This window comes from Podarcis filfolensis (genome assembly GCF_964270895.1).
Source record: "Podarcis filfolensis genome assembly, chromosome: 3".
Taxonomy (NCBI): Eukaryota; Metazoa; Chordata; class Lepidosauria; order Squamata; family Lacertidae; genus Podarcis; species Podarcis filfolensis.
In genome coordinates, this window is record NC_139606.1 from 15,174,061 (window position 1) to 15,198,812 (window position 24,752).

At 41.7% G+C, this 24,752-nt stretch overlaps 2 protein-coding genes and 1 long non-coding RNA gene across 5 annotated transcripts in view; 1 reads left to right on the plus strand and 2 right to left on the minus strand.

Moving 5' to 3' along the window:
- Nucleotides 1-869: 869 nt before the first annotated feature.
- DNAJB9 (DnaJ heat shock protein family (Hsp40) member B9) lies at nt 870-12,287 on the minus strand. 2 transcript variants are annotated; one of them, XM_083607467.1, is made up of 3 exons: nt 12,182-12,287; nt 3,187-3,413; nt 870-2,000 (listed from the first exon to the last, which is right to left on the minus strand). In XM_083607467.1, the coding sequence occupies exons 2-3, from the start codon at nt 3,401-3,403 to the stop codon at nt 1,564-1,566; spliced, it is 654 nt and encodes a 217-aa protein (XP_083463593.1). In that variant the 5' UTR covers nt 3,404-3,413; nt 12,182-12,287; the 3' UTR covers nt 870-1,563. The 2 variants fall into 2 exon arrangements, with proteins under 2 accessions (XP_083463593.1, XP_083463592.1); XM_083607466.1 differs by lacking the exon at nt 12,182-12,287 and adding an exon at nt 9,977-10,116.
- THAP5 (THAP domain containing 5) lies at nt 10,299-15,242 on the plus strand. 2 transcript variants are annotated; one of them, XM_083607345.1, is made up of 3 exons: nt 10,299-10,474; nt 12,590-12,782; nt 14,202-15,242. In XM_083607345.1, exons 1-3 carry the CDS (start codon nt 10,392-10,394, stop codon nt 15,213-15,215), a joined length of 1,290 nt encoding a protein of 429 aa, XP_083463471.1. In that variant the 5' UTR covers nt 10,299-10,391; the 3' UTR covers nt 15,216-15,242. The 2 variants fall into 2 exon arrangements, with proteins under 2 accessions (XP_083463471.1, XP_083463472.1); XM_083607346.1 differs by having other exon boundaries at nt 10,300-10,474; nt 12,593-12,782.
- LOC310759810 overlaps nt 12,605-24,752 on the minus strand; it is a 34,137-nt gene continuing 21,989 nt past the window's right edge. The window contains exon 3 of the long non-coding RNA XR_014546513.1: nt 12,605-12,771. This is a non-coding gene — a long non-coding RNA (uncharacterized lncRNA). The remainder of the gene's footprint in view (nt 12,772-24,752) is intronic.

Here is a 24,752-nt window from a genome sequence, read left to right on the forward strand (position 1 = left end):
CAAAACACAGTAGCCAGACTACTGAACAGGAGGTGGAGATCTGAATATAAAATTCTAGTTCTGCCAATGTATTTCTGAGCCCAATTCAAAGTGCTAGTTTCAACCTATAATGCATCATGAACCCTCTTTCCTCAGGTCAACAGATTACCGCACACCCACACGTAAGGTCCTTCTGTGTGTTCCCTTCCAATTAATGTTCTGAGGGTGGTAACGAGAGAGTGGCCCATTTCTGTTGGTGGGCCCATTTATAGAATGCTCTCAAACTGGTCTGGTGCAACTTGTCAAGATTCTGACACCAAGCGCAAATATGGCTTTATTCGCCCAGCAATGTTTATGTGATTTCCTTTCGATGAGCACTTAACATTCTACATTTGTGCTGTTTTGGTATACAGTGGTACCTCGGGTTAAGTACTTAATTCGTTCCAGAGGTCCGTTCTTAACCTGAAACACCACTTTAGCTAATGGGGCCTCCTGCTGCCGCCGCGCCACCGGAGCATGATTTCTGTTCTCATCCTGAAGCAAAGTACTTAACCTGAGGTAATATTTCTGGGTTAGCGGAGTCTGTAACCTGAAGCATATGTAACCCGAGGTACCACTGTATTTCTTATGGCTACTGTATTTTATTATGGTAAATTGCTTTGGAGTGCCCTTGGATGCATGAAGCAATACATAAATATGAAACTAACTCGACTGTTGGCTGAAGGCAAAAGGGGGAAATAATATACATACATAGAAACACAGATTAAAGGCCTCTATAAGGAAGGGGTAGCTATACCTCAGCCTTTAAGTCATGACAACAAGAGAAAGATTCCCCGCCCCCCCCCCGCCTTTCATATTAACATACGCACTAGGTTAAAAAAAGAGACAAGTCAAGTGTTCTGTTTTATGCGGTACAGGTAAAACAGTAGTTTGTTACACTAGTACTGAGGCAATTCAATGAAACTCACAACTGGCTAACAGTGACAAAGCCAACCTCAGATGCTGGCCATGATCGTCGCTGCTAATGCTTCCCAACTTTCTGTGCTCAGGGCCTAACAATAAGAGCTGCAAGGTCAATTTTGATCAACACTTGTCACACGTCACCTAAAAAAGTCAAATTTAATGTTTCATGGTATTTTAAAGTGACTACTAACAACTCAGGTTTGGAGTAGGCAAACTAATTAAAAACATAAGATCAAACAATCACTCAACAGGATAACACTTTATAGAAATAGAAATCTGACAATAATAATGTTTATTGTACCACTAACTCGGCACTAGTGAGGTAATCTGTTAACCTGCTTCTATGTTATTAAAAATAGACCCTAACACTGTCATATGGAGATTTCCCCCCACATGCACATTCTATGTAACCAATTAAATAAGGTCATCATCATCTCATCTTGCTTTGTTGCAGTTCTGGGTAATAGTTATCAGTTTAGCTACAGCTTATTTCAGCAGTTAAAGTACTCTGATTAAACAATAAATCTCACACAGTTCACAGAAGAACTTCTGTATTTCAGCAGCAAAGGATAGAAAGAAAGAAAATGGTTAAGGGCGGGGCAGAGAAGAAACGCCCAGGTATTATTGTCCAGAACAGTCTGTGAATGTAGTAACCATGTTTCCTCGACGCTGTGTGACAGTTCTGCAGTGCTTACTAGATCCATGGAATTTATTTTCAGTCTGCATTGTGTGTCGGTGTGTGTTCTCAAACCCATTAAATGAAAACATTTTTTCCATATCTTCAAACATGTCATCAAACAGTCCCCCTCCGAAGGAAAATTCTGGGAAAGAACGTCTTTGCCTGCTGTGAGCTTGCTGATGGCTCCGAAAATGACTTTCGAAATGTTTCTTCGACTGTGTGTTGTGGCTTTGGCCAAAGAAGTCAAAGTCTTTAAACAAGTCATCAAAATTGAAGTTAAAAGGCTGCTGGAAAGTGTTTCCATTGCTTCTTCGTCCTTCAGCATGGCCAAACTGATCGTATTCCCTACGTTTGTTTTCATCCGACAACGTTTCATATGCTGTTAAAGAGCAATGCAAGAGAAAGTTTAGCACATGCTCAGAGAGAGAACAGTTTTAGCTCAGTAGAAGTGAATATACTCTGCATGCATAACATATTCATTCAGCTCCTGGCCACTTCAAGTTCAAGGTTCTCGTGTAAAAGAACTGAGGAAGTTTTTGAGCTTTCAAAATGCTGGAGAACTGTTACATCACTGTTGATGATACTAGGTCACAGATAGAACACACTCCACAAAGTCAGACAACTGAGCCATATAGCTAGGTCCCAGACTTATGAAGATGGAACCCAAGACTTCTTGTAAACAAAGTATGTGTTCTACCACCGAACCTTTCCAGATCAGTTCCTCATTCTTTTGAATTTAGAATTCTGTCAAAATGTCAACACCTCAGCCAAGGACATGACTTGGGCGAACTGTTTTACACATACTTATGTGAGAGTAAGCATCCCTGAACTCAGTGGGACTTACTTCTGAGGGGCCATGCACAGAATGGCCTGTAAAGATACAGGGCCCGTAGAAGAGCCTCCCTAAGTGCTCTGCAACAACTTATTGTTTTTTTAATCCACTTGCAAATTCTGTTTTATCAAGGATCACATAAAACTTTTCTTAAACGTATGTTTTTGAGCCTCTCTGGATCTTTTATGCTAAAGTCTCCCTGGATTTGTCTCACGCCAGCAGAAGATAGAAATGAAGTGAAACAAAAAACCGCCTATTAGTTCAATTTGTGTTTCAACTGTAACTATTTTTAGTTACAATTTAGGAGATTTAGTTGCTGGAAACTACACTCTCCTAGAAGTCAGAGTAGCAATATTTACAATAAATAAAGTTCTGCCTGTGTGCAACAGTTTCCAAAGATAGCTAAAAGGGTTATTATGGCCAGATGACTCTTTAATCCCTGGAATATAGAATTAAGATTCTTCTAGTACTAAGTACTAGTTCCTTTCGTGCTCCAAGGAGTACACAGGACTCCTACACAAGCAGACAAGCTTCATTACTTTCTGAAAAATGCAAGTTTTTTAGATTTGGAGGCAGTGGATGGGAGGGATAGAAAGTTCTATTGTTCCCCGTGTGCAATGATTTAGTTGGATTCAACGAAATATATCTAGCTTTACTCATCTCCATGCAAAGTGGAGATCAAGAAATATCAGGTCAATGAGTGTTTAGTAAAACAGAATAGGATTCTACTTGCCTTCTGCAATTTCCCTGAATTTTGCTTCTGCTCCAGGACTCTTATTCTTGTCTGGGTGGTATTTCATTGCTAGTTTGTGAAATGCCTTCTTGATTTGGCGATCGGATGCAGTCTTGGGAACACCTAGGATGTCGTAATAACTCTCGGCAGCCAGGATTAATTCTGTTATCATTAAAATGCAGAGTGCAAATATAAAGACAGCCTGTGTAGTAGCCATTGCAATATTCCTGTGGGGGAAAACAACAAGATTAGCAACAAAGCATCTCACTAGTTTACCTTTTTTAAAGGAAAGTAATTTTGAAGCTATATTTTTACTTTTGCACCAACTTCTCAAGCACGGAGCAGTTTACAGCTGCAGCTAATTTATTTCCTTTCACCATGGATACAGTGATACCTCGGGTTACAGACGCTTCAGGTTACAGACTCCACTAACCCAGAAATAGTACCTCATGTTAAGAACTTTGCTTCAGGATGAGAACAGAAAAATTGCGCGGCAGCAGCGGGAGGCCCCATTAGCTAAAGTGGTATCTCATGTTAAGAACAGTTTCAGGTTAAGAACGGACCTCCAGAACAAATTAAGTTCTTAACCCGAGGTACCACTGTATTAGTAGTCTTCCTTCAGAACAATATATACTTATCCCTAGCTACTAAAAGATTGATCTTTCTTTATTTTTTAAGGCATTTTCCGAGCAAGGTGTGATGTACAGCTAAGTTATATTCAAAATAGACCCAGGGAAAACAAATTACTTTGAGTCCATTGCTTTCAATGAATCTACTTCAAATGCTAAGTATCACCCAAAAGGTTTAAACTGTGCAGTCTATTTTTTTACAGTTTTTAATATACAATGGTACCTCAGGTTACAGACGCTTCAGGTTATACACTTTCGGGTTGCGCACCGCGCCGAACCCGGAAGTACTGGAATGGGTTACTTCCGGGTTTTGGTGCTTGTGCATGCACAGAATCACCCAATCACGACACGCGTGTGCGCAGATGTGGCGCTGCGGGTTGCAAACGTGCCTCCTGCACGGATCACATTCGCAACCTGGGGTTCCACTGTACACGCATTCTTTAAATATTATGCCAAATGCTTAGGGTAGGATTAAACGAATGTGTCCCACCAGCGGAAACCCTGCGCAACAACTTCCACTTGCACAATGGAGGTTCCTCCTCCTTTGCCCCCCAAATTGGCTTGGGGTGTGTCACCAGAAACCGTGGAATATCCTGTGGTGGGAGGAGAGGGAATCATTTCATCAGGCAAGCCAAAACGCTTGCACCAATAAAATAATCAGAAGAGCGTGCCTCTGAATGCTTCCCTTAGATTGCTGCTATTGGAATCAAAGAGAGGTAAGTACTTCACTTTGGTTAGATCAGAGCCACACTTCTATATGTATTTATGGTTTCCACCAAACAAGGGTTTAGGATCTCTTCTCAAATTTCTGCCGTTAAAGATCTACAATCATCAACAAGCACCACAGCAGGGCAATGCTGAATTAGTCCATGTTGGGAGGCTTATCTTTTCAGGCCTGCTTAAAATGTCTCCCTACAAATATTAAATTTTCAGAAACATCAGGAGCAGTATCAAGGAAACATTAGGTGACCTTATAAAGTTTACACACTCTGTGTGTGCATATGTGCAGAAATACGCAATATGCATGCACACGTTTCTAAAGATGCCTACTAACTCACATTTGTAATGACAAAAACCTCTCGAGAAAGGGCAAATGTGCATGTCTGTGTATCTGTACACTAAGGTAACCTGGTGTTAAATAAAGGTAAATGGACCCCTGACCATTAGGTCCAGTCGTGGACGACTCTGGGGTTGCGGCGCTCATCTCACTTTATTGGGCAAGGGAGCCGGCGTACAGCTTCTGGGTCATGTAGCCAGCATGACTAAGCCGCTTCTGGCGAACCAGAGCAGCGCACAGAAACGCCGTTTACCTTCCCACCAGAGCGGTACCTATTTATCTACTTGCACTTTGACATGCTTTCAAACTGCTAGGTTGGCAGGAGCAGGGGCCGAGCAACGGGAGCTCACCCCATCGCAGGGATTCGAACCGCCGACCTTCTGATCGGAAAGTCCTAGGCTCTGTGGTTTAACCCACAGCGCCACCCGCGTCCCTAACCTAGTGTTACCTTGTTATTTTTTCAGTAATGTCAGAAGCAGTGGATAAAGTTTGGGCTATTTTGCAGAAGTTGGCTTTATAATCAGGCTTCTCCTTTGTTGCAAAAACACTGCCTACCCTGTGCAAAATAAAAACAATCAAAATAAATTGTAGCATTCTTTCCACCTGCTGTGTTTGCAGGTGACCCTCAATATACGTTGGGTTTATGTTGGGGGGGGGATTCCCAAAGTCTTTTTTTCCTGGAGGTCCTTAATGTGCACAAGTTAAATGTGTGTAAGTTGCAAGTCACCTGTACTTCAGCCCTTCCCTTTTCATAACAGTATTGCTAAAGACTAAATACATCCCTTAAAAAGAACTGCAGGAGTGGGGGCAGTTCAACAGGTCTCCCCCCCCCCCATTTTTAGCTGTGTATTTTTGGCATGAAAATGGAGAGGTGGCAGTGAATGGAAATAAGTGCCAGCTTTTTTATTTTAGGGCACGGGGAGCAACAGTGATAGCAAGTGGAAGTAATGTATGATAAAGTGTGATTGCCTTTGTTTCCTCAGCCATCAAAACCTAATACTTACTGCAAGCCCTTTGGGGACAAAGAAAGATGCTGATGAAATGGCTATGAGCTACTCTGAGCCCATGGGATATTGCAGGCTATAATAATAAATAAATAAAATTGATAATGCAGAAATGCACTTCATAACTACCAATTCCCAATTGAAAATTCTGTTCCCTACAGTTGTCAACACTCATACTGACATTTATCACTTCCTAACATGGGCAATTACAATTTCAATGTGTACACTAATACCGTTTTTGATACATATGCAAATTATTATACATGTCTATACATGCCTGTTTTGCATCTTATTCCTGGTAATGAGACCACAGCAGGCAAGACTTGGACACAAACAAGTTGTTCTTTACACTCTTACATATGTTACATTCTCCCAAACCCTCCTTCCTCCATTTTCATCTTGCCCCTCCTTCCTTCTAGCAAGGCTCTCTAGGGTTGTTTAGGGACAAGCTCTAAACATATACGTACAGAGAAATGAAATAATAAAGCTATACCTCAGTATAGCAGTACCTCAGGTTAAGTACTTAATTCGTTCCGGAGGTCTGTACTTAACCTGAAACTGTTCTTAACCTGAGGCACCACTTTAGCTAATGGGGCCTCCAGCTGCTGCCGCGCCGCTGGAGCACAATTGCTGTTCTCATCCTGAAGCAAAGTTCTTAACCCTAGGTACTATTTCTGGGTTAGCAGAGTCTGTAACCTGAAACATATGTAACCCGAAGCGTATGTAACCCGAGGTACCACTGTACTTTGCTTTCAAAACTAAATTGTGCTGTTCAACATAAAAATGAAAGTAACAAGTGTTCTTTCTATTTTGATTATGTATTCTGTGTTTTTATATCATGGTTTTATTCTGTGAACCACCCTGGGATCTGTGGGTGTATGGTGGTATACAAATTTTATAATTAATAAAATAAAAATAATAGTAACTACACAACATCCCAGTTTGCTTCTGCTTCATAAAGCTAAGTTTCTATCCAAATGCGATTTTGGTTTTAAACGCAGTGTAAGGTAGCCTCTGTGGGAGTATATTTCATTCATTCATTCATTCATTCATTCATTTATTTAATTTAATTTAATTTTATTTAATTATTGGGTATCAGAGTTTTTAGGGGGTTAACCAGGCTGGGATAGCTGGCTTGTTGGTTTCTGAATGTCTGATGTAGAATTTTTCAATTTCGTTGTTCTGTATGGGACAATGACAATAAAGATTATCGTATAGTAAAGATTACTGTATCGTAAGTAGTGATGAGACAGAAACACTGATGGGAATAAGAAGTGAAGGGTTTGGGCATAATATTATGAGAATAATTCAGATTATGGTGTGGCCAGGTTCAGGTAAAGGCTCAATAACCTTCAGGGTAAGCTAGAAAGAACTGCTAACTATCTTGTCTGAGAACTGGAAGTCAGGGGGGAAATGTATTGGCACTATTAAGACAACAGACACCACAATTTTAATTATCAACAAGCAGTGAAAAATTCCTTTTGTGTGAGGTGGGATGGGGAGGAGGAGCTTCTGCTTTCACTTTTTACTAAGCTGTATTGGCCTGGTTTGTAACAACATGGGAAACCAAACTATGGCTTACCAGGACTGCATAGATGCACCTTGGCTACAGCTGATAGTTAGCAAGTAGAGGTGTTAACTAACAGTGCAGGATTAAAAATAACAACTAGGGGGGAACAAACCAAACCTCTCCTGGAGACCACATGTTCATGGTAGGGCATAGTTTGGCTTACTGTATCATGCAAACCAGCCTAACTCTAGTTAGTTAAGGAGCTCAAACCAAGGTTTAATTGTGGTTTGTTTGAATGAGCGCAAGTGTGGGGAACCTTTGGCCTTCCAGATGTTGCTGAACTACAATTCCTGGCCAATGGCCATTCTTGCAAGGACTGGTGGGAGTTGCAGTTCAGCAAAAGGGCAAAAGATTCCCCACACCTGTACTAGGACTTGGGCATAAGCTACAATGAGGCTAGAACTTCGCACTCCTCCTCTCCAAGCTGTACTATGTGCAAGGATTGGGAACAGTGGTTTAGTCCACTGGTCTTCAACGAGTGTGTCAGGTGGGTTTGCAGCTTGATCCAAGGTGGGTCACAATAGGAGCACTACCGCCATGCAAATATATGTAATAGATTAAGAAATGGGTCTCCAAATGCATGTTTGGCTTAAAAATGTGTCCTGGGAATGAAAGGGTGAAGATAACCAGTTTAATTTAACTCTAGTTCAGGACAAGCCTCTTCTTTGTAACTTAAATTGCCAGTTTAAAATCTTAATTATTTTAGGTGATGCATTCATATGCTGAATGCCTTGCACTCACAGCTGATCTATGGCAACCTGTATTCAGATATAATTACAGGGAGGCAAATAGCAGTCTGCAACACCACCCATTGTAAGCACTTAAACTCACATCTATCTTATTAGCATGCAGTGTAGCTGGAACACAGCTCACCTCCTTCCAAAAGGATCTAGCTCCAGCTTTTCTCCTGGTTTCTTATTTCTAGCTGGTGTGTTTTTTAATGACAGCTTTCCTCCCTCAGCATAAGCAAGCTCATCCCCCACTTAGTTCATATCATCACCTCACCCACTGCAGCTTAATTTGGATTTGGTTTGCACAACATTAGGGTTGCCATACACCCAGAATTTCCCAGACATAGCTGGAATATGGCAGTTCTAAACAGTGTCCAGGCAGAAATCACTGAAATGCCTGGGGAAATCCGGACAATCCATGTCAGAAGTCAAGGTTTTGGTAAATTTTCTTAAATAGCTCAAAAACATCATTTTTCAACAACTATGGGCAAGACTAGAAAACAAAACAAAAATGTGTCCAAATTTTCACTTATTGAAATATGGCAACCCTACACAATGTCACAATAGATGAACATGCCTTATGAGTGAAACACTCTCCCCCCCCCCCATGTTAACTGCAGCCGACATTAGAATTAAAGAAGAGGAGGAAAATTCCATAGAGGTCTGCACAGCTAGAAGACCCCCTAGGAGACCAGGGTTCAAATCCCCCACTTAGCCATGTGGCTTACTGGGTGGGCCTTGGGCCGCCAGCCACCACTTCTCAGCCAAACCTACTTCACAGGGTTGTTGTGAGAATAGAATGGGGACAGGTGGTTTACAAATGCAAACCATACATAAATGAAAACTCAAGCTCAAAGCTCAACTCAGCCATGACCCTGACCTTGGACCTCTCTCTTTCTCTCTGCCCCCCATCTACCTCACAGGGCTGTTGTGAGGAAAGGGAGGGAGGAGAGAGAGAGAGAGAAAGAAAGAGAAAGGAACACCTTTGATCCTGTTAGCCATCCTGAAAAGAACTTGATGGGCGAGGTTAAGACATACTTGGGGAGAGAAATAGAAAACACTACACAGGCCTCATTCCTGATGGATAAAAAAACCTCCCTAACCTTTAACAACCGATCTCACAGCTACTGAGGCTTGGTGGGTGGAGGAAAGGAACCCCCATCCCGCCAACTCATAACCATTTAGGTTTTTTCCACCTCTGAGGGAGCAGAGGGGAGATGAAATGGGGCAAAGTGATGTTAAAAGGGGGGGGGGAGGAAAGGGGGTGAAAATGGGACAGGGGTGAAAAGGGGAGGAAGGAGAGTTGAAGTGGGGTTTAAAAGGGATGTTAAAAGAGGGGAAGGGGGTAAAAAGGGAGGAAGGTGTGTTAAAGTGCGGTTTAAAAGTGGGACAAAGGGAGATTAAATGGGGGGAAGGGGGTTAAAATGGGGCAGGGGTTAAAAGGGGAGAAGCTTGTGTTAAAATGGGGTTTAAAGGGAAGCAAAAGTGGGGCAAAGGGGGGCAAAAGTGGGGCAAAGGGGGTTAAAAGGGGGGAAAGAAGGTTAAAAGGGAGTCGAAAGGAGGTTAGAAGGGGGGAAAGGAGATTAGAAGGGGGCAGGGGGTTAAAAGGTGAGGAAGGAGTGTTAAAGCGGGGTTTAAAAGGGAAGCAAAAGTGGGGCAAAGGGGGGGGGGTAAAGAGGGAGGTTAAAAGAGGGGCGAGGGACATTATAAGGGAGCCAAGAAGGAGTTCTTGCCCCCCACCCCCCTTCACGGGAGCAACAGCTAACGCTTCCCCCCTGCGTCGTCGCCGCCCCACTCACCGGCTCCCACATACACACTCCCAGGCGCTCTCCCCTCGACGCTCCGCTGCCCCTTCTTCGGACCGCTCCTTCCCGCCTCTCGCCCTCCCCTTTTTATAGCCTCGGCCCAGAGGAGCGTCGCGAGGACGGAGGGGCGGGGCCGCTCCTACCACCACGAAGCGCTCCCTGATTGGCCGCCCGCGGGCGGCTGACGCGGCGCGCCCGCTTTCGGCGCACGTGGAAGGCGGCTGTTGTGGCTCCGCTTCGGGGTAACTCAGCGATTGGCCGGCGCCCGGCTTCCGGGGCCGAGGGGCCGGAAGCCGGAAGCAGCTTCCGGAAGCGGAAGCCAGAGGAGGGTTGGGAGGCTGCTGCTCGTTGTTTTTTTTTTGGTTGCGAAGCTGGGACCCGGGAGGCTCGGGGTGGGGGGAGGGGAGCAATGCCTCGGTACTGCGCTGCTACCTGTTGCCGGAACCGAGCGGGGCAGAGCGCCCGGGACCAGCGGAAGCTCAGCTTCTACCCGTGAGTACCAAGGGGAGGCTGAAGGGACGGGCTGCGTGATCACCGACCCGCCAGCTGAGCTGGGAAGTGGGTGGTGTCATGAAGCGGAGGGGAAGGAGAGTGGGTTGTGGCACAATACGAGGCGGTTTTTCCTTTTCAGCTGGTGCTGAAACGACACCAAAGAAAATCCCCTGTGTTGCAGAACAGAACGCTCTGAACAACATCAAGCAACACGTCGGCTAATAATATACAAACAGTATTTTTATAACACTGTACTGTTTCAGAATTCATAAACAGAAGACATAATGTGTGCATGGAGTCACAAACTAATAAGAATCAAATAAATGTTCCGTGAACAGGAATGGTAGGAGTGGTAAGTCACTGTCAATGATCACTGAAATGGAGGCAGAATGCCTTTCCAAGTCAATATCCTACAAACATGAGATGATGGGTGCTCCAAAAGTCACAATAAGGTGCTCCGAGCACAGCAGCAGACAGTACAGTTCTTCCAGGATAATGAACAAATTAATAGTCCCCAAAGGTACAGCAAATGGCCATGGATCAGCTATCACTAAAAACTGACTTCAGAGCAATCCATATCCATTACAACCATTGCACCCCAACAGGAAGCCCCCTCTGGAATTTGTCCAGAGACATGTAGATGTTAATATGTTTTAATCTGCCTTTAATTGCCTTTTATGGATAACTGTAATGAATTGTGTGGGGTGTTGTTGGTTTTTTTGTAAACTGGTCTGAGATTTATTGCAATCCAACGATATGCAGTGCTTTTTTCTGGGAGGACACAGGGGCACACATACCCCTGAACATTTAGGGGATCTTTGTCCTTTTACTGTATTTATTTTTCCTGATTTGGACTATAAAATGATGGTTTTTCTTGAGTCAAAGTGAGAGTACCCATTTGTTTAGGGGAAAAAGCACTGACGATATGTAAATATGAACTGGGAAGTAAAGGAATGGAGAAAGTGGGAGTCCACTGAAACGTTTGTGTTGAAAGGGTAGCAGTCATTTGGCAGATTCATGTAAGCGTGCATATCTGGTAGACCGGTAACATGCAAGTGTGAATCTGTCTTTGCTTGGCTACTCGGCACTTAAATACATGACCTTTCACACCCCCGTTACTGTGCAATGCTGCATTGTATCAATTTACTTAAATTACAATTGTTTCTAAGTGCTATAATAAATTGGCCAAAATAAATAAATACTCGGCACTTTACACACAACCATTCAAAAAGGGTAGTTTTCAGAAAGTAATGTATTTCATCCTCTTCTCTGCAGCTTGCCTGATGGTTAACTTTAAGATTGGCTGGGTCCAGTAAGAATGGTGTCTCTAAGGGGGTTACATACAGTTTGGTTAACAAGGTACAAACTAGCAGAGAAACATCATAGTGCAGTCCGGACCTAATTGAGGAAACAGAGGCAAGACCTGCTAGCCAAGATCTAGATCTGGAGGACTGTACCTGTTGCTGTATAAAAAGGCCACGTAAGCACATTTCAAAATACGATCAATGCTTTTTACAAGCAGCATACTGTGTGATACAATTGTGAATGCACATAGTGTTCATATGAATGCCTAGCATTTGTTTGACATCCTGCTCTTCAGAGTGAAGTTTCCAGAGAAGTTCCCTACACAAACAAGCTATATCTGTTGTGAAGTTTATCAAAATAGCAGCAGCACAAATAAATAAAGTTTGAGTCTATGATATTGACCTTAAAAGCGTGGGAAGATGAAGATTTTCAGCTGTCTCCAATCATCACCTGCCTCTTGTCTGAAGGGACCCATGGAGGGAGCTCCAAAGCAGATCTTAATGAAGCAGCAGTTTCATTGGGAAAAGCAGTCCCTGACATACCCAAATCCTAAGCCATTTAGGATTTATGTCTCAGTGCTAGCACTTTGTGATGTTATGCCACTGGCTGAATTGTGATGTTATGTCACTGGCTGATGCATTATTCAAATCATATATTTTATCTAGAGCTCTCATTCTTGCAAAGTATCTCCAGTAACAATATGTTTTGTAAGAAACTTAAATGGATATTTTTACACATAAAGTCTAAAAGGTTGCAGGTAAGAATTTTACTTGAAATGTAACATACTGTTCTTGTAAAAATCTTTTAAAGCAGATTTCCGCTTCATGATAAAGAAAGATTAGAGAAATGGTTACGAAATATGAAACGCGACACTTGGACTCCCAGCAAGCACCAGGTTCTCTGCAGTGACCATTTTACGCCAGATTCTCTTGATGTACGATGGGGCATTCGATATTTGAAAACGACAGCAGTGCCGACTATTTTTTCATCATCTGTTAATCAGGTAAAACAGAGAATTTCAAATTAGAAACAAACTGTGTAATACAGAGTAAGGATAGGCACAACCCGCACCCTCTTGATCCACCCTCTGGCTCTGTTCTGAGACTGCTGGATGATGCCAACTCAGGAGCCACTTGCCCCTGAATTGATTAGGGGGCAGGACTGTTTAATATTTGTTTTAAACCCCAAGTAAACATATGCCTGCGAAGGACTAGGTGGGAGGAAGAAGATACCGTGTCTTCTTCCCTCCAAAACAAGAGTGGAGGGTGCTTTGCTGAACATCATGGGACTTGTTTTTTTTGGTAAACGTAATAATAAAAACTAATTATACTGCTATATACCAAAATGGGCTTCTGTGAAAGGTTTGTACTGTTATACCCAAACATTCTGGGTTTAAAAGGTAAAGGTACCCCTGACCGTTAGGTCCGGTCACGGACGACTCTGGGATTGCGCGCTCATCTCGGTCTATAGGCCGAGGGAGCTTCCAGGTCATGTAGCCACAGACAGCTTCCAGGTCATGTAGCCAGCATGACTAAGCTGCTTCTGGTGAACGAGAGCAACGTACGGAAATGCCGTTTACCTTCCCGCCGGAGCGGTACCTATTTATCTACTTGCACTTTGATGTGCTTTCAAACTGCTAGGTGGGCAGGAGCTGGGACCAAACAACGGGAGCTCACCCCGTCGCGGGGATTCGAACTGCCAACCTTCTGGTCGGCAAGCCCTAGGCTCAGTGGTTTAGACCACAGCGCCACCCGCGTCCCTCTATTCTGGGTTTACGGTGAGGGGGGGGAGTATTTGATCCCCTGCTATATTTGCCCGTTTGCCCTCTGACAAAGAAATGACCAATCCATAATTTTAATGGTAGGTTTATTGTAGCTGTGAGAGACAGAATAACAACAGGAAAACCCCCAGAAACCCAGAAGACAAAAGTCAGAGATTGATGTGCATTATAATGAGTGAAATAAGTATTTGATCCCCTATTAACCAGCCAGCTGTCAGGCTACCTGGTATCTTCACTGTATGTAACCAACTGAGATTAGAAGCACCTGCTGTAAGAGAGCTGTAATCCCAGCTCATTACAGTACTTGTACAAAAGACACCGGTCGACAGAAGCAATCAATCTAGCAGATTCCAAAGTAACCAAGACCAAAGAGCTGTCCAAGGATGTCAGGGACAAGATTGTAGACCTGCACAAGGCTGGTGTGCAAGCGTCAAATTTATTTTGAATGGTGGGACTATGGAATAATATTTCAGGTTGCAGTCCTGTGCTCACTTACTGTGGAGTAAGCCCTCACTGACCACAGTTGGACTTGCATCTGAGAAAACATGCATAGGATTATGCTGTAATACAATAAAGGAGAGGGAACCACCATGCAATGTGTTGTAACAACTTTAATAAAATCAATTATTTTCTCTTCTTTAGGAAAAAGGATTTTCCCAGAAAAGAAAACAAGAAAAAATAGATGTCAAACAAAGGGATATGAGTGTAGCAACTGCATCTCTTAAACTTGCTTCACCAAAGAAAAATATCATTGAAGAAAGCCTATATAGAAAAGCACTTTGTACAACTTTAAGCAAGTCTCCAGAAAAGAAAGGACTGCTTAAGAACACAGTAAAAGTTGAAGATGATGTTTCCTGTCTAATTAAGTCTGTTACACAGAATACGGAGCAAACCAGCTCAGTCTTAATGCCAGCTGATGTGCAGAATTCAACAGCCCACAATTACAGCTCCCCAGAAAATTGTAGTTTTAATAACTCTATAGATAACATTTTCAGTAGCACAACCACAATTTTGCAAACTTCAGTTCATGATCTTCATTCATGTCTTGAGCGCATTTCAGAATCCAAAGTCACAGTTCCTCAGACACATCTTGAACACTTGGGTTCATCTCCAGAATTAAACAATATCACTGTACCAATTAATGACCTTCCATCTGATCAACTGGACTTTCCCATTGCAAGCTGTTCAGTGGAATTGCAAGAAACTGATGAAAACACTGTGTTGCTCCACACTGTTTCACAAGCTTTAGAACAGCTGAATGGTAATAAAGATTCTGTTATCACCATTATAGTTCCTTCTGAGGGTTCAAGAACTCCCTTGCTGTTAGAGGGTTCATTTCTACCAGCAGAACAGGAATTAATAAACATAGGAACTGAAACATCTGCATGTATTGCCAGTTACAGTGGAATTGATGTTCTGCAGACTGAGCATTCATATTGCAGGCAAGACTCTGACAAGGAACAACTCTGGCAGAAAATCACAAAGCTGCACTCCAAAATAGCACTTTTAGAAATCCAGGAGAGAAAAACTTTAAACAGGCTCAAATCCTTAGAAGCGCTTATCGCCAAACTGAAGCAGGAAAATCTGCTCTCTGAAGAAAAACTCAAGATTGTAGAAAACTGTTTCACAACATTTGAAGTTACTATGATACAATAAAGGTTTTGCACTGATTGTTACAACTGATTACTACTTTGTACTTTGAAGATGATTGATTCCTTCATTTTTAAGGGTACTATTTATTGGCATTTATCAAATGCTCAAGTTTCTTAAAGGTGCAACAGCCGGGTTATTCATAAAGGAGAACCCTTATATTTTATTTCATGATTGCACTGAAGTAAGTTATTTGATATGGCTTAATTGAAGAGTTAGGCTTAGCAGTGAAGCGTGAGATTTGCAGGCTTATTTGAATGTATGTTCAGTGAGTTTTTTATGCTTAGGCCCAAGTAAGTGTATAGGGGGCAGCCTTAACTTTCTAAAAAGCAAAAATGTCACTCGAGCCCCTTTAATTTAAAAGTTGCAGCTTCTTTGGTCTACTCGGTAGTAAATGTATTCCATGGGAGGTGCACATAGAATTGCAGCCTACATTAAGATTCAATAGATCTTGGTTTCCACTTACTTTGTTCAGGAGAGAGGGACAGATTGAGTTGCTCTATGGAAATAAAAGGGATTTTATTGAAATAAGATGGGTTAGGCTCAAGACCATAGTGTTTTTCTTTGAAATATGAGTGGAATACCTCCACTTGCCCCAGTACCGGGAAAAAATTAGCTCCAGTGGTTTAACTGAATTGTTGATTAAACCACTGTAATACTGTAATTTCTAATATCTTCCTAACATGGTGTTCCAATTACCGTATTTTTTGCTCTATAAGATTCACTTTTTCCCTCCTAAAAAGTAAGGGGAAATGTATGCATCTTATGGAGCGAATGCAGGCTGCACAGCTATCCCAGAACAGCAAGAGGGATCGCTGCTTTTGCTGCACAGCAATCCCTCTTGCTGCTCTGGCTTCTGGGATTCAGAATATTTTTTTCCTTGTTTTCCTCCTCCAAAAACTAGGTGTGTCTTGTGGTCTGGTGCGTCTTATAGAGCGAAAAATACGGTACTTCCTCTTTCTTTTCAGTTGGATAAATTGACCATGCAAGGTGGTAATTAATTAGTTTCCTACCAGATCCTGGAAAGGGAGATACTCTGTAGAGATACTTTGCCACTGAATTACAGTTAACTCTGCATTTTGTTTCTTATTCAACACCGAGTTGCATAAGCAGCCTGAAGACTGAGGGTGTGGTTTTTATGAGCCCCTCCCCATCCCCCAATAAGCTGTAGGCTACCCCATCTCTTTGATAGGGATATGGTCCCTCTCAAGATGCATCATTATTATCCATGATCATAAGTTTTTTGTTGGGCAATTGGCTTTAACACACAATGCTCCCAGACCTTTGTGAGATGAGCTGCAGTTGGAGAAGTGAGAATAAGGAAGCAGGAAGGGATAAAAAGTGAAGAAAGAGCAAGCTGGAAAGGAAAGGTGATAAGCAAGGCAGGAAGTGCAAGGAAAGGGGAACCCAAATTCAAAGGGAGAGCTAATGGAGTTTCCAGCCACAATAGGGAGCTGGTTCCATTACTTTCAGAAAAGAGTCAGATGGATTATGGGGTCTGATCAGGATCCACATGCAGCTCTGTACTGATGGAGAATATCCATCAAAAAGCTAAGATGCTTTTTATATGTCCCTGTCCCCATCAATCTAGCTACAGGCGATTCTATACAACTGGATTTTGAATGAACACCTAAATATTGATACAATATGAATTCTAATTCCACAAATCGGCATTTTTCACAAGTTACCGCCAGGTGGGTGAAGCCTGTGCCAAAATTTGTGTAAATGAATAAGGAACAGTAAGTGGTGTGAGCTTTGGATTACACAAAACCAGGCACGCTTCCAGTTTTTATTTTATTGCGTTCATGAATTGCTTCACATAAAATATTCCAAAGCAATTTCCCAGCAAAAACAAACAATTTAAAGATGCAGTGGGAAGTTTTGCAATGCACATTATTAATGTGATACCCTGAGACCGACACTTAGGAGTAAGGAAAATGAGCCAGTTGCTGGCCTAAAATTATAGTTTGGACAGTTGAAATGTTTGGCACATCTAATGATCATTTATTGTTAGGTAAAAGAGCACAGTGGATGTGAAGGTTAGTGCCATTCTAGATGGTATGAAACGTAAGTACTGATTATCCAGCTCTTACTAGGACTACATAATGGTTTGACAGATAAATAAGGTAATCATCTCAAGTCTTAATCGAGCAAGCTTGTGTTTGCCTTAGCCTGATGAACTTTTGATCCACAGGTGAGGCCTTGAGAATGTAATTATCTCTACACCTGAATAATTGCCTTTGAAAGTAATACCTTCTCTAATCAGCGATATTATTTTAAGAACAAAGAAGCTTATGTGTAATGTGGCTGTTCTGAAATAATCCAACAAGGAAGCTGCTTCTTTTTTAGTGCATATGAAAGTTATATTTCATTTAACCCCTGATTCTGACATTAAAACACATCTAAATAAATTATATTTTGTTACTAGCTGTTTTTCCTTTGTTGTTGCGTAGAAAGCATTTTTTTTGCCTATTATCGTTCTAATGAGATACTCCTTTTCTTTCCTCTCCTAAATCTGATCCCATTTTTTACTGATGCCAAAAGAAAAAAATCCAGGGTTAAAAATGATTTATACAAGTCCCACATATTTGTTAATTGAGTATGTATTATTTGTAGACCGTATAGCACCATTTCCAATGAGGGAGTCTTCTGTAACTATAGCTTTCTAGATTTTTTAATATGGTTGATATATTGCTTGCTTTCTTTGACTATTTATTTGACATCAGCCCATATTATGACTAGGACAATATATTGCTATATATTCAGGAGGTTTTCCCCTTCATTTGATTTCTGTTTCTGAAATAGTTGGATCCTTTTACATGATATACACACAAATTCCCTTCCCCACATGAAAGAAATACTTATGGAATTAAGAGAAACTCCACAATCACTAAAATAGATGCCTGCAAATTATAATCATACTAAAATGCTACTTAATTTTTTTTAATTGGTTTTTAAACAAATACAATAACCATTAAACACTTATCCAGCAGTATGGCTAATGGAGTTTGTTTTATCCATTGTCTCTAGACATACACTTATACATTCAACATTCAAACATATTACTTAACGTAACCTCTCCACTATAAGAAGGTCTTTATTTTGGTCATTAACATGGTTAAAGAAAGGAGTCCACGTTTCTTGGAAGGTGTCTCTATTCATTATGCCATTAACTGCCCTCCTGTATTCAGACATTGCTGTATTCCAGATACAGTGGTACCTCGGTTTTCGAACAGCTTAGTTCCCAAACAACTCGGAACTCGAACGCTGCAAACCCAGAAGTAGGTGTTCTGGTTTTTGAACTTTGCCTCGGAAACCGAACGTGCTCCTGAGTTTCCGTTTTCACTATTGCGTAGTTAATTTGAGTCCCCCGCAAAATAATTAAGGCGTTCTTCCTTCCATTTTTACTATTACACAGCTCATTTGAGTGTTCCCCACATCGTAATTAAGGCTTTCCCCCTCCCGTTTTTACCCTTGCAGAGCTCATTTAAGCCCCCCCCCCATTAAGTAAAGCCTTTCCCCATATGTTCAGGGGTATTTCAGTCTGGCTCTCCCATTGCCAAGCTATTTCTAATCATGCTGTGGTCAGTAAGAAGCCTGATAGTTCTCTGTAGTGCAGGGTGGAGCCTAAGTCTATGTCCAAAGATAGAAGGGCTAAGGCAGGATTTGAAGAAAGGGGTTGGCCTGTAATTGCGGATATATTGGAGAATACTCTATTTCAAAAGTTCTTAACGTAAAGGAAATCCACCAAACGGGCATTTAAAAAGCGGCAATATCCGTTCACTAATAAAAAAGTGACAATATTTGTTCACTAATGATCAAATACAGCTTAGGTCCAAGCCATTTGTGCAGGTCCATATTCCTTCATACAGACCTGCTTGGGTTTTAAGATCTCTGGGGGAAACCTTTGGCTCCCACCAGCTTCTTGGTGTCTGTTCCCAGACTCTGGAAGTTGCTCCCTGGAGAAGCTGGACTGGCTTCCTTCTTGTTTTCCTTCCACTGGCAGGTGAAAACCGCCTTGTTCCAGCAGGTTTTTGTGAACTGGTTAGTTTTAATGAAAGGGCTAGTGCCGTGCTGGTTAATTTTGGGTGTGTTTGTTTGCACCTGCAACTGGTCAGGCATATGAAAGTGAGTCAGAAAGCACTTGGCCAGAGCATAGTCTATATGCTGCTGGAAAGACTGTATCTACAACTGTTCATAACTGAAATTACATTATACTGACAGTAAAGCAACTGACTCTTCCTAGAACCGTTCGGTGTTTCCCTGTTCTTTTGGCACACTGCTGGCACGAGGACGGGTGCTCTGCACATGCCCCAACACTTTTCCCTGTTGATTACATTGCTGTTGTGCCACCGGAGCCTACCTTGGGATGACTTGACATATTTTGCGCCATAGAGTGGGGATGTGGATATTTCACCCCTCCCATTGCAAGAATCTGCTGACAATGTTTTCAGAAAGGAGGGGGCGGAATCTGCTCATTGCTTCTTCTGCTCCAGCCTGACACTGTGAGAATCTGAGTGTTGTCCGTGTAGAGATAAGATGACTGCTTAAGCAACTGTAACACTCATGCAGTCCAGTAGCCTCCGATAGTCTTTAGTTTTTGTTTATTTTAGTTTTGCAGTAGTTGTAAAAGAATAAAATGTTATGCTTCAGAGCCGTCGTTCGTGTAGTTCATACTCTGCTGTGCTGTGCTGACTTTGGCACCGAGTTTGGTGCTCACAGCTCAAAGTTGTGAGTCCATTGCACTTAGACCTGCTTCCCTGCAGTGGAAGGTCTCTGGAAGTGCTTTCCCAGCTCGTCTGGCCCAGTCGAGGTTGAGCCCAGTCATTGGCACCGGCTCAAAGGCGAAGCTGACAGGGTAAAGATACCAGTTTCCTCTGTACCATAACATACAAAAAGAATATGGCAATAGGAAGGCTTGGTGCCATTCTGTGGACACTAGGCTTGCCAATCAGGCATCTAGGAACAGAGCATGGTAACATAAAAATAGATGACAGTGGGTTGGTCACAGAAAACATTAAAGGTGAGACTGGACACTAGGCATCGATGGGGGGAAGGGCTGTAAAACCAACCTTGTGTTGTACCTTGAAACAAATCATCACCAAACTTCTACAGGACATTTGTACAACAGGAACTGCATTTGGAGGATCCTCGTAAGGGTATCTGAGACTTGTTCCTTTTCAGCTGCACAATTTTATATGGGAAAAGAGACAAACTGTTACATAGCCCAAATAAGGGACTTCTTACATTCTGCACCTGTGACTTCAAGTTCTTGTGAGTGCAGATCAATATGTGACAGCTACTCTTCATAAAACCTTAAGGTTATGCAAGGCACTTGGGAGCCTGTATCTATCAAGCAACTGCACTGCACTCGTCCTGTAAACATCTGTGAATAGCAAGGATATTCCACTAATTCACACAGCACTGTGTTGTTTTTCGTAGCCTTTGAAGAAGCTCTTAGAAGCTTGGCCTCAGCTACACTAGGAGACTGAGCCGTATGTTGATGGTCTTTGCTTCTGTCTCAGCATTAATTTTTCTTGCACTAGATCAGCATTATGTGCTTCAGTACATGCTATCCTGGTGTGACCCCCACCCAACCCCAGCCCGTTGTAGCTGTGTGGAACAGGTCAGATTTGAGGTGAAGCTTTATTGCTGCCTTGATTTGGTTGGCCCACACCAGCCTGAATAGGTGGCCCTTCCATTAAATTAGCTATAGCCCCCTCAATTCGAGCCGATTATCTTCCATCTTCCAAGCAATCAGCAGGAACAATCAATGGAATGTGGATATCAAATAATTTAATATTGAAAATTAAACAAGTAGAAATACAACCTAAATCAATAACAGATCATAATTCAATTATGCTAGAGCTAAGAAGTAACAGGAAAATAAACAGAAGATGGAGAATGAATGAAAAGATATTGAATAAAGCACAAGATCTTTCGAAGGAATTTTTTTGAAATAAATACGGCACAGGAAACAGATATCAGAGTGATATGGGACGCAAGTAAGGCCTTCTACATACAACAAAACGTGATACAAAAAAGAATTTGAGATGGAAAATTGGAATAAATTAGAAAGGACATGAATGAAAAAAAATATTAGCCAAAGAACCAAAGAATGAAAATTCAAAAAATTAAATTATTACAAAACCAGTTATCAATGTTATTAAATTATGAAATGGATGAAACAAAGAAGTTTTGAATTTGCAAGTAAACCAGGGAAAATGCTTGCGTTCCAATTAAGAAAGAAACAAAAAGAAAAAATAATTTATAAATTGCAAGAAGAAGAGAAAAGTATAGATAATCCAGAGGAAATAAGTAAGTGTTTTGTTAGATATTTTTTTAAAAAACTAAGGCATTGAAAAAGAAGAGGAAAAAGATATACCCAAGGTTATAAAAGATAAAATTGAACAATTAAATTCTCCCATAACTATGATGCAATTGCATCAGGCTATTTCAAAGGCCGAAATAGGAAAGTCCCCGGGCCCAGACAGTCTTGCAGCATTGCACTATAAAAAACTAGAAGAGATATTAGCGCTTCCCATGAAACTACTCATGGATAAGATTCTAGAGGGTGGTAGAATACCTGACACATGGCAAGAAGCACATATAGTACTGATACCTAAGCAAGGAGCAAGCCAAGAAGTCGTTAATAATTACCAACCAATCTCAAAGCTTAACAATTATTATAAATTATATGCAGAAATTCTGACCAATAGACTTAAAACAGTATTGAAAGATATTATTCAAGACCAGGCCGGTTTTCTGCCAGGCAGAAAAATGAACAACAATATGAGAATGGTCATAGATGTAATTGAATACCTGGACATGAAACCAAATAAAAAAGCTGCCTTCATGTTCGTAGATGCAGAGAAGGCATTTGATAACGTATCGTGGAAATATTTGGCAAAAATTATTGACTTGATGGAAATGGGGAAATACTTTACAAGAGGAATAAAGGCAATTTATGAAGGGCAAAAAGCCAAACTGATAATTAATAACAAATTGACAGAACCCTTTAATATAGAAAAAGGAACTAGACAGGGATGTCCACTTTCTCCCTTATTTATTTTAATTCTGGAAATAATCAGGACATAAGGAATGATCAGGGAATAAAAGGGATAATACTCGGCAATAAATCCTTCAAATTAAGGGCATTTGCAGATGATCTAATACTAATGTAATTGAATGTAATATGGTAAAATAAAAATAAAAAATTGCAAAAAAAAAGAAAGAGCGAGCCTGGGCAATCTCGAACGTAGCAGGTTCCCACACACTGAACGTGGCATGCTTCAGTACGGGTTTGGTCACCTTATTGGCTGCAAGGAAGAACTTGAACCGGGTGGTGTATGAGTCCTTTTTTCTCTGGCACTATGGGGTCAAATTCCTCAATGTGGCCCTGGGTGGCCATAAGGTCTGCTCTGTGGGACCTGCCTTGTAGGGTTGGGGGGGGGGGGGTCACGAAAGCAACTGTTGGAGCAGCAGTGGCATTCCCTCCCCCACCAACATCAGGCCCCGGGAGAGAGGCCCAAATGCAGGCATGTAAAGGGGAAGAGCCTTGGATGCCATTGGCCCACTGCAGCTGCTGTAATGTGTCTGGGTGCGCTTTTTGTAAGGCCTCACCCACCCACCCACAAATTGTTGGCGCTTCTCGGTGGGAGACGGCTTTCTCCCAGCACCAGTCCAGAACGCATAGCACAGCGTTCACTCCTCCAGACATTCAAGCAAGCAGCAGAGCTTATTAGCAGAAGCTGAAGCTGATGATACTTAGCATCTGGGTCTAGTGATTTATTTACAGGATCGAAAGAACAGAGCCATTATGGCTTCTCCTCCAAGAGAGAACAACAGAACAGAACAAAGAACAATGAAGATGGCCCCAAGGTAAAAGACTTCTGGGAAAGGATTTATAATGAATTGAAAAAAGTGTTGAAAAACACATTTATAAAAAAAAACCCAGAAGCCTTTTTACTTGGTATAGTGGTGTGTGTGTGTGTGAAATCCCCAAAAAGGATGCTACTTTTTTTCTGTATGCCACAACAGCTGTGAGAATATTGTTAGCGAAGAATTGGAAGAAACAAGATTTACCAACTATCGAAGAATGGCAGATGAAGATGATGGACTATATGGAACTCGCTGAACTGACCGGGAGACTCTGAGACCAGAGAGAAGAGACAGTGGAAGAAGACTGGAAGAAGTTTAAGGAATATTTGAAAAAATATGTTAATATTTAAAACTTGGAATAGCTTTGGAAGTGGATATAGGCTGTAGGGTTAGAAGTAGAAGATAGGGTATTTTAAAATAGTATTATTTGTAAGTGATAAAATGTGAAGTTATTTTAAGTGTGATTAAAAAAAATGGTTAGCAATTATGATATACCGGTATGTAAGCTGCTAAAGATGAAGTAAAATGAAAATCAAATAGGTGGGACTTGGGGAAGCCCACTTAACAATGTTTAGAAAAATAATGATATGACAATAATTTGTTCGAATTGTTTGTCTTTTCTGTTTGTGTTTTTCTTGGGGGGGGGGGAGAACAAAGACAGAAGTGGCGCACAGTTCCTTCGGTTCCCACGCTTCCAAAGAATGGAATGTCAACACACAGAGCGTGTGATCTAGTAGTCACACACTCTGAAGCTTGGGAGAGAATGAAAATCCTGACACAGATGCTCCATTTCCCCTCTTTTCCTCCTTCTCTGGTAAGACATCTCACAATAGAGGAGGACTGGGATAGTGGGTGCACATTGCCCGGGGTGGGTGGTGAGGAGTGGGCAACTGGGCTGGCGACATTATTTCTTTTTCTCAAATGTGACACAGCCACCTAAGGCTCCCCCTTCCTCTCAGCTTCTCCTTGTGATGTTACAGAGGTAGCCCTTGCCTTCCCCTCTGGCCACGAGGCTGCATCCCTCTTGGGGACGCTGGGGAGATTGAGAAGCTCCTTTGAGTAGCACAGCCCCCGTGTGTGTCTCTCCTCAGAAGAAAGTCACCTTGGATTCAAGTGGGGCTTGCAGCCCAAATGGGAAAACAAACAAACAAACAACTGGGAACTTTGCAAAGAAAGGAGGCGCTTAGGGTAGTACAGTCCCTGCCATGCCTCTCCTCGGATTCAGTGGGACATCTTGAACCTCTTTCTGGAGCTAGGTGAAGACCCTTTTTTATTCCCCCAATTTCTGAGATACAATTTTAATCTAGCTGACTATTTTGGTGGCCTCTTAGGAGTGTTATTCTCTTTTGTAAAGTGCCTCAAATATAAATTAAAGGGTATAAAACTACTTACAATGAGCAAATCAGAATTCAAAATCCTTGAAAAACGTCCTAGTTACTTATGTAATATGCTTTCGTATGCATTTTTGGCAGTGCTTCATTTTTGCATTATCTTTATTTCATGCAAGGCGTATTGTATACTTGTATAAAATGGCAGGATATAAACAAGGTGTTATTTTTGACAGAAGTGACTTGATAGCTACTTTCCTTTCACACTGATAGCATATCTAATTCTGCATCAATTTAACTTAATTAAACCAATTACTGTAATACGCACAAAGTA